The sequence below is a fragment of the Pelodiscus sinensis genome, chromosome 15, assembly GCF_049634645.1.
Source record: "Pelodiscus sinensis isolate JC-2024 chromosome 15, ASM4963464v1, whole genome shotgun sequence".
Classification (NCBI taxonomy): Eukaryota; Metazoa; Chordata; order Testudines; family Trionychidae; genus Pelodiscus; species Pelodiscus sinensis.
The window spans coordinates 8,966,086-8,975,628 of record NC_134725.1 but is presented as its reverse complement, the minus strand read 5'-3'; the positions used below and the strand labels follow the sequence as shown (position 1 = coordinate 8,975,628).

Genomic DNA, 9,543 nt, shown 5'->3' with positions numbered 1-9,543 from the left:
GCAATGACTAATTAAATTCTATTAACAAATTGCCACTTTCTCCTTTCCAAGGATTGTTGTACATCAATAAAGACACTGCAAAACATTTAAAGAAATCTTTCTAACTTAAAACCCCTAAAACCAAACATATGGAATGGTACAAGAAAAAAAGGAAGATTCCACTTCTAGGTCCCCAAGTGTCCATTATCCTTCCCTGCAAAAAATAGCTTTGAAACAGAAAAGCATTAAAGCATGCAAGTGTTTCTTAAAAGTCAGGAGGTATGACATCCAGTCTAGTTATCATTCTAATCAGGATTTAACATACCATATTTTCCGGCGTGTAAGGCTACTGGGCACATAAGACGACCCCCTAATTTTTTAGTTAAAAGATAGGGTTTCGTCTTATACCCCAGCGCCCCTCCGCCTCCCCGGCTTTGCTCCCGGTGTCCCTGGTCTGCTGGAGACGGTCCCCAGCAGACCAGAGGCACCAGGAGCAAAGCCGCAGCAGCGGCTGGGTCCCGTGCCTCTGAGGCTTGTCAGAAGCGCGGCACCCCGCCGCAGCTTCGGCTTTGCTCCCGGTGCCTCTGGTCTGCTGGGGACCGTCTCCAGCAGACCAGGGACACCGGGAGCAAAGCCTCTGAGGACGCCCTGGCAGCGGGACAGCCCCGGCGCGCCTGGGCTGCCCCGCCGCCTGAGCCCCTCCGCGGCTTTGCAAAGCCTCAGGGGAAGCCAGCGGCGGGGCATCCCAGGCGCGCCGGGGCTGTCCCGCCGCCGGCTTCCCCCGAGGCTTTGCAAAGCCGCGGAGGGGCTGCGGCGGCAGGGCAGCCCCGGCACGCCTGGGATGCCCCACCGCCGGCTTCCCCCGAGGCTTTGCAAAGCCGCGGAGGCACCCCGCCACTGGCTTCCCCCGAGGCTTTGCAAAGCCACATACCCGGCGTATAAGACGACCCCCGATTTTTGGGGGATGTTTTTTAACATCAAAAGTCGTCTTATACGCCGGAAAAAACGGTACATTACTGAAACCTGAGCACATTTAAGTCCCTGACGCATAACCAACAGGGACTTACTAAACATCATTTCACAAAATTCACGTGCGTATTTGGTTCTTCATTGTTCTTTCTGCACTCTACCACTTTTTACAGACTTTCTTCAGCAGACACCAATACCTCTTTCTGTCTTAGGCTATGTCTAGACTATGGGATTTTTGTGGGATACTGGAAGAATTTTTTTGCAGAAGAGCAAACGTGCTCTTTCAGGGAAACCTGTATACCTTGTTTCACGAGGCATAAGGGCTCTGCCGAAAGAGGCTTTTCTGCCATTTGGCCCCATCTAGACTTGGCCAAATGATGGAAAAGCCTCTTCAGAAAAGCTATCGGAAAAAGCTATGCAAATTGTGTAGAGCAATTTGCATACCTTTTTCCGATAAAGTCCTGTAATCTAGACCTAGCCTTAGTGAGCATCCCCTTTTCTCCATTTGAACTGTCAAGATGGATGGAAAATCTGATTGTTTCCATTATTAACGTACATATCACACACTCACTGCTGTCCTTAGCTTGAACTCAACCTATTTTCCTGTTCTCTGTTGTTACATATGCTACCCAGAACAGGAATCTTTTCAGTTTACTACAGCATTGATGAATCTTTGAAATTGTACCTGTTCTGTTTAAATTAATTCTCTCTGTGGTCACCTGGGCATTAAACAGGGTCCAGTAAAATGGTGCTACCACAAAAGAACCCAGGAACCATGCAGAAGGTAGGCTAATATATACAGCTGATAAAAGTAGCTGACAACCCCAGTGAGCAAATAATATTATAAATATATAAATTATACATGCTAAGGAAAATGTCATAACATTTACAGGTATCAGTGCTATGTATTATTACTTCAGTTCTGCAGCTGTTTGCATTCAATATGTTTTGCAACCAAAGGGGCTAGAAAAAAATTAAATGAAAATACAGCATATAATTTTTTTTTAAAGTTTCATGATTCATTTTCACTATAAAGATGAGACCCACTCCTTTAATTCAGTCTAGCTGTAAAATGGGCAAGAGGCTATATTATTCTTTTAGACTTCTATGGCTCAAATAAACATTAGAACCAGCACATAAACAAATACATGAGAAATAAATCACTGGGGTCTGTAAGTGTATTTCATTAAGAAAGAGTACTTTTACTGCCACGTCAGAACACTCTTCATCCCAAAGTGCTGAGTTAAGGCCAGACAGAGCAGTAGCCAGTCAAATGCAGCAGCCATTCTGCACTCAGAAGAGGCTCACACAGAGCTGCAGACATTGTGATCCTCATTTCTGAGCTAAAATTAGGGTGCTAGGATTTTCTCCTCCTCCAGAAATTACGTGAACAGACCAAAGTTGCTGCTGGAGAGCAAGGTTTCCTTCACAGCCCAAAGGGCGACAACAGCTTTCAATATTTTCATTTCCACCCCACTTCCAGGCAGTTGGGCAGGTTCCTGAAAATCAGAGCATGTTAAATGTGGCCCCACATAAGTAAAACCACTATTTCAATTAAAAAGCAACAAGGACTCCGGTGGCACCTCAAAGTCTACAGATTTGGGCTGAAGCTTTCCTGGGTAAAACCCACTTCATCAGAGGCATTTTGAGGAAGCAGGTTTTCTCCAAAAAAGTTGATGCCTAAATATCTGTTAGTCTTTAAGGTGCCACAGTTGCTTTTGCAGATACAGACTAACCCAGTTACTCCTCTTACACCCTTCCCATTGAGACTAGGGCTTTGAAGTGACAGCCCCCACTTTCTAGCCTCATCTAGATAGAGGTTTGGAGCTGCCCCCTCCTCTGCTGGGACCCAGGAAGAGCTGGCAGGACTCTGGATGCTGTGGAGAGCTGCTGGAGACAAGGGGCTCATTTGGCGGCCTCCTTCACCTCCCATTAATGCAGCGCTTGTGCGTCTAGAACCCCCTTGCATTCCTCTGGAACCCCGCCCCCGCGTCTAGAACCCACCCACGCTGCTCTGGAACCCCCGCCATGTGCGTCTAGAACCCGGGATACACTGCCCTGATCCCCCCGTTTGCCTAGAACCCGCCCACGCTGCTCTGGTTCCCCCACCCCGTGCGCCTAGAACCCGCCCACGCTGCTCTGGTACCCCCCACCCCGTGCGTCTAGAACCTGCCCATGCTGCTCTGGTACCCCCCGCCCCGTGCCCCCTAGAACCCGCCCGCGCTGCTCTAGAATCCCACCCTGCGCTTCTAGAACCCGGGACACACTGCTCTGATCCCCCCCGCCCGCCTAGAACCCGCCCGCGCTGCTCTGGTACCCCCGCCCCGTGCGCCTAGAACCCGCCCGCGCTGCTCTGGTACCCCCGCCCCGTGCGCCTAGAACCCGCTCACGCTGCTCTGGTACCCCCACCCCGTGCACCCTAGAACCCGCCCGCGCTGCTCTAGAATCCCACCATGCGCTTCTAGAACCCGGCCGCACGGCTCTGGAACCCCCGCGCTGCTCTGGAACGGCCCCTCCCTCTACCCGCCCGTCCCTGCTCCCGCGCCTGGCGCGCCGCGATACAACATCCCCACGCCGGCTCCAGGCCTAGGCGCCCCCCGCCCCCGCACGGGGCCCCGCCCATCTAGCGAAGCAGCCGGCAGCTCCCAGCCAGCGCCCGCAGAGCGCTCACTGCCCAAAATGGCGGCCAGAGGACGGGAGGGGGGAAGAGGAGAGGCGCCAGAAAGAACCACGTGACGAGTGAGAGGCCGCCCATGAGCGCATGCGCAAACAGGGCGGACTTTTGTCCGCGGCCAAGCGCCGTGCTCAAGGTCAGTCTCAAGATGGAAGCCGCTCGGCGGAGGGCGCATGCTCCGTACGAGCCTGGGGGCGGCGGGGTCATCCTCGTAGGAAATGGTGCTGGGAGTGGCGCGCATGCGCGTGACGTGCTGGCGTGTCCCACGCAGGCCGCCGTCTGGCCGCCCATTTCCGGTTCGCTTATTACCTGTTCCGGAGACGCTCCTGCGGCCTGACTGACCCCAGCGGCAGAGATGGCGGCGCTCGCTCGAGTCTCCCGGCTGCTCCTCGCCGGCGCTCCCCGCTCCCCGCTGGGGCGGCGCATGTCGGCGGCGGCTCATGCGGAGGCCGGGGCAGGTGAGCGGGGAGCCCGGCCGGGCGGGGCCGGCGGTGACCGGGTGACCTTCGGCGGGGCCCAGTTACCCCGGGAGACGCGGCCCCGCCCAGCCCGAGGAAGCAGCGAGCGGGCGCGAGGCCGTGAGCCGCCGCCGTCCGTGCCCCCGTGCTCGGGCCGGGGCCGCCTCCCCGTGTGCGATGGGGGGGCTCCCCCGTGGCCCCGCCCCCGCTGTACGGAGGGCGCTTCCCCTGGTGGGAGGGTTTGCAGCGCGCGGTGTAATCGCTCCCGTGCTCTCGTCCCGGCACGGACCGGCCCCAGTGTCTGCGGGGTTGTGGTAGGATGTAGAACTTGTCAGTCAGCTACTCAATCAGCCGAGGCTCATTGCAGGGTCCAGCCGATTATTCTTATTTCCCTCTCCCCCTTCGCTGCCTCCCTACCTGTTAACTGGAGCGCATCAGGAAATTTTAAAGTTTTCTGCCAAACCACTGATTAAGTCAACTTTTACCTGAAACTGGGACTTTGAAATTGGAACTTTCCTTCAAAATATCAGGTTTTTTATGTTGAAAACTTGTTTGTAACTAGAATTATTGAACATAGTTATTTATTTTGTATGTAATACTAGAAGCTATATTATTGGAATTCATGTCACAGCTTTCATATAAAACTGAAAACATGTTTTTGAAAAATTATGTTCAAACAAATCTTAAATTATGCAAAGACACAATAGTTAATTTCTCTAAACTCTGAAAACTTGTTTTCATTCTAATTCATAACAAACTTTGAAATGCATCAAATGAAAATGATTTTTTACTAGCTGTTCTGTTGACCTACTTCACAGTATCCTATTTCCTTCATTAGCTCAGACATGGAAGATTCTGACTTTTGTGGTTGCTCTTCCTGGTGTTGCAGTTTGCATGCTGAACTGCTACTTAAAGATGCAGCATGAGCATGAAAGAGCAGAGTTTATTCCTTATCCTCATCTCCGCATTCGGACCAAGGTATGTGCAACAACATTTTAAAGGTGCTATCATCTTCACTGAATTTATTCCAAAATGTCTGCAGCCTGTATTTTCTTGCAGTAGATATACATTATAATTAATGGAACTGATGGATGGTAGGGACATAATAGTGTAGTCAATTTAATGATTAACCAATAAGCAAATGGCTTAACAGTTAATGCTGTGGACTGTACGCATTTCTCCCCCTTCTCCTACCAGCCAATAATTTTTTTTAGAGGCCTGGCCAGCGGCCTGGCCAGCAGCTTGGCTCAGTCCAAGCTTGTGCTGGATCACAGGACCAAACCCCCACTGTGGCTCTGCATTAGGGATGGAAGTGACTAGTAAACTATGCCCTCTTGCTGCCTCTATCAGAGAGAGACAGCAAGGAGGTGAGTGGGAGCTGGTGCTGGGGGAGTCAGCTTAAAAGCTAGTTCCCCCCCCCAGCACCGACTCCCTGGGGGGGACAGGGGAGGCAGAGGCATAGGGTAGGAACTGGACTGGAGCTGGGAATCAGCTGATTCCTGTATCATGCCTGGATCCAGATGCTGTGCCTCTCCTTTTTAAACATATTAAGAGCCTGGAGTCTCTTAGAGTATTTAAAAGGCAGAGCCGAAGAGGGGTTAGCTCCTATCACTGGGAAGTAACCATACTGCGGCTCTGCAGTTCTCCCTTTATTGACTAATTGTGTTATCAATGGAAATTCCATTCACTAATCAATTAGCTGATTAAACTCAAATTAACATCCCTATTCTACATTAAAACTATTTTAGGAGCTGGGTGGAAAGGCAGCCTGGCTCAGTCCCCATAATGGGTAGCTCCCAGGACCTGGTGCAAGCTGGGGCTGACCTGGGGTGCCTGCCCACCCAGCTTCTAAAATAGTTTTTAATGAAGAGTTGCAATGGACCAGGGGAGGGGGGAGACTCAGACCTTGTGCAAGCTGGGCCTGAATGCTTGCAGTGCTAGCCGTTATTGATTAATCTTATAGTTAGCAATTTTTGTCATCTACATGATTAATGAATTACATGCTTCTTAACATCCCTAATGGATGGGGAAAATATCTAAGCATTTGTCATACCGTGAATCAAGAGTTCACTTCTGTTAAGGCAGTGGAGCACTTTCAGGCTGTCTGCTGAGGTATTTAGGTGAAGTTGTGGCATTCTCCTTCCTATTTATACTCATGCCTGAGTGCAAGAAACTTTAAACATCCAAGTTTTGGTCCTGTATAAGTTTTTCCATTTATATTCATGCCTGATCAAAAGAAGGCTTTGTCAGGAATGAGGGTGGGAGGATGTGTACGATGGGCTCTCAGCCAAGGGGTCGCAAACTAGTGTCAGGCTGAGATCATGCTATCTTTCCCGTACTGCTAAATGAGAGAAGAGGTCTTGCTATAAAAACTATTGAGAACCTTTGAAATAACCCCAACCTGCTAATACCCCAAGCAGAAACTATTAGAGAAAATCCAAATGGAGTGCAAGTAATTGTTGGCTCTTTGATTCTTAATTCTACTCCTTGTTTTGAAGTAAAGTAATTTGTAAAGTTCTCTCTACCACTTAATTACTGGTTGTGCCTCTCCGGTCTGGCACCTTCGGGACCTGACCAGTCCCGAACTGGGGAATATATCAGCCCAGGGAGGTCAGTGTTTGCCATTCTACTGCTGCCCTCAGTGCTTAACTGGATTATCACATTTTTAGAATTGTAGATTTATCCAGGCATTCAAGAAAATGTGTGTCTAACTTCATGCAAGTGGTGGGTGTAAATTATTCAGCTTCAGCTTACTAATTGCAGGCATCTAACTTCTGTAGTATGTACAGACTCAAAAGTAGGGCTGTGAATGTGTAGTTGACTACGATTAATCAATAAGCCTGGTCTTAACTGTTAATCCTATCAGCGACATGCATTTACCCCCCCCCCCCGCTGCCTCTTTATCCAAGGCAGCAAGAGGGGAAGGGAAGGCAGGAACTGGTGCTTGTGAGGAGTCAGCTCTTAAGTTGGCTCCCCATGAGCACTGGATCCCTCAGAGCCACCTGCCCCCCTCACCCTCTGTGCTGCTACCTCTTTCACCACAGGTGTAAGGGGAACAGGTAGGAGACAGTACATGTGGCTTTCAAGCTGCTGCCTCTCTATCACCCTTCGCCTTCTCCCTGCCCCCTCCCCTCTCCAGTTGCCTTTCTTCATCTTTACTGCCTCCCACAAAGGTGAGGAGGAGGTGAGTTGAGGAGCTGGTACTTGCAGGGAGAGCTGGCTTAAAAGCTGGCTCCTCATGAACACCAGCTCAACAGAGCTGCCTGCTCCCCTTCCAAGATGCCATCTAAGAGGCAGCATTGTGGGGGTGGGAGCAAGGCAGGCTGTAGTAAAGCAGCCTCTGTCTGCAGTGGGCCTGGGCTCACTGCAAACAGAGGCTGCTCCTTGGGATGCTAGCGCAGTCCCTGTCCATGGGGAGCTTGAGACCTGCACAGATAGGTGCTGCTGCTGCTACATTCAGGGTGACAGAGGGGTCTCCAGGAGTGGGACTGGGAGCACACTGGCTGCTGGGCCCATTCCTTTAATTATGGAATGATTGTATAATTAAGTTTTGATGTGGTTACATGATTATTAAATTAATATCTAACATCCCTACTCAAAAGTTGTGTTTATAGAAACTGACTTCTAGTATGTTACCAGATTTGTCAAGCAGTTACTGAGCAATTTTTTCTTTCAACAGCGCTTCCCATGGGGAGATGGGACCAAAACTCTGTTTCACAATCCTCATGTTAATCCTCTCCCAACTGGCTATGAAGACGATCACTGAATACTTGGACCACAGTAGCAGTTGGGGTCACTTCTCCACGTGGACCAGAGCATTGTATGGGACCCTCAATCTAAACAATATTCTGCATTCCTTGTACTGTCACATTCTAAATGATGTTCTGACCTTTAGTCCTGTACTTGAAGGAGATCACTTAACATAAATAAATCCTAATCTAACATCTGTGTGTGAACCTTTGTAAAGCTGAAAACCTTAATCTAGTATTTTCCAGATATTTTGAGTTGTTAGAGGTGGAGGACAGAAAAGTGTTGTAAGCAGTATGGTAGTGAGAGGGATTTAAATGCTGCCTATCTACTTGACACAGCCATTTAGGGGTAGGAGTTTTTACTGCATTATGGCCAGGGCTTGCCTGTGGCAAATAGATTTCAGCCGGTGGCTCCATGCATCCCATTCACTGGCACTATGGGCATGTGCAGTGCTGTTCTGGTGCATGCACAATGAGGGGCTGGCAATTAGTTCACTGGGGTTTGTCAAGCCCTGATTATGGCCTATGACAGACTGGCTTTCTAGTATGCATTCCTATGACTAAACTAATGCAAGAACCAGGATTGGCTCTAAAGTTACATTATCCTCTGATTGGCTGAAGGGAGATCAATTAGGGGTCATCTAAACCAGAGATGGGGAACCTTTTTGGGTTTGGAGGGAGAAGGGTTAACCCACAGAAAATTGTGAGAAACCAAAAAACCCACAAATTCACTGAGCCCCCGATTGTCTTTCTGCTTCTCACTTCCCACATTCAACAACCAGTAGACCGGGATCTACTGGTAGATCTTGGAACTTTTGACAGGTGATCCTGATTGGTTTGGCCAGGAGGCTATCAAGTGCTGGCATTTCATCTGCTCTCCTCAGGACTGCTGTGCTGCTCCTGCCCTCTACCTTGGGGCTGCCTCCTGTTCCCCCCTGGAGTTTCCAGCTTGCTGTGCAGGGCACAGCAAGAGGAGGGGGAGCTGTCCGAGTGCCCTTCCCCCCCACTCTGTATCCCATCTACACAGGGGCAAGGATAGAGAACTTGCTGGCTGCTTTTGGAAGTGGTGCAGGGCCAGGGTAGGAGTAAGCAGTGCCCAGCTAGAGCCTGCATTCCAAACTGCAGCCCTGAACCCCTCCTGCCCCCCAAACCACTGCCTTAGCCGAGTCCCCCTGCACCCAAAACCCCCTCTTGCACTTCAACTTCCTGCCCCAGGCTCAGCTTAGAGCTACTCCCACACTCCAAATCCTTTGGCCCAAGACCAGAGCCTGCATCCTCCTCCCCTGTACTCCAACTCTTTGTCTCCACCCTGATAAGTGAGTGAGGATGGAGTTAGCAGAGACAGGGCCTTGCAGAAGAGGCGTGGTAACTATTTGGGTTTGAGGTAAATCCTGGATTGCACTTAAATTAAAAAAGGTGATCTCATGTTTAAAAAGATTGGAGACCACTGGGCTAGAAGGGCCCAGGCTAGTAGATTGTTTCAGTCCCATGGGGGGGCTGGAACACCAGCATGGACTCCCCAGTATAGGGGCAGGAGAAGCCCTGAGCATCAGGGGCCAGATCCAGGCAAGCTTCCTTTTCATTATAATCAATCTGTTGGCAGTCTGAAGCAGCAGAATTTTCACATTTCACCATGAATAAAGTCTTGTTGAGAAGACAACTTGCTTTTAAAGAGGAAGCAGCTCCTTAGCTATGACAATTCAGTTTAGCCAAA

General features: G+C 50.0%; 1 protein-coding gene across 1 annotated transcript; it reads left to right on the top strand.

Moving 5' to 3' along the window:
- Positions 1 to 3,919: 3,919 nt before the first annotated feature.
- Positions 3,920 to 8,024, top strand: COX6A1 (cytochrome c oxidase subunit 6A1). Its single transcript, XM_075898085.1, has 3 exons — positions 3,920 to 4,080; positions 4,919 to 5,058; positions 7,760 to 8,024. The coding sequence occupies exons 1-3, from the start codon at positions 3,978 to 3,980 to the stop codon at positions 7,844 to 7,846; spliced, it is 330 nt and encodes a 109-aa protein (XP_075754200.1). The 5' UTR covers positions 3,920 to 3,977; the 3' UTR covers positions 7,847 to 8,024.
- Positions 8,025 to 9,543: the final 1,519 nt, after the last annotated feature.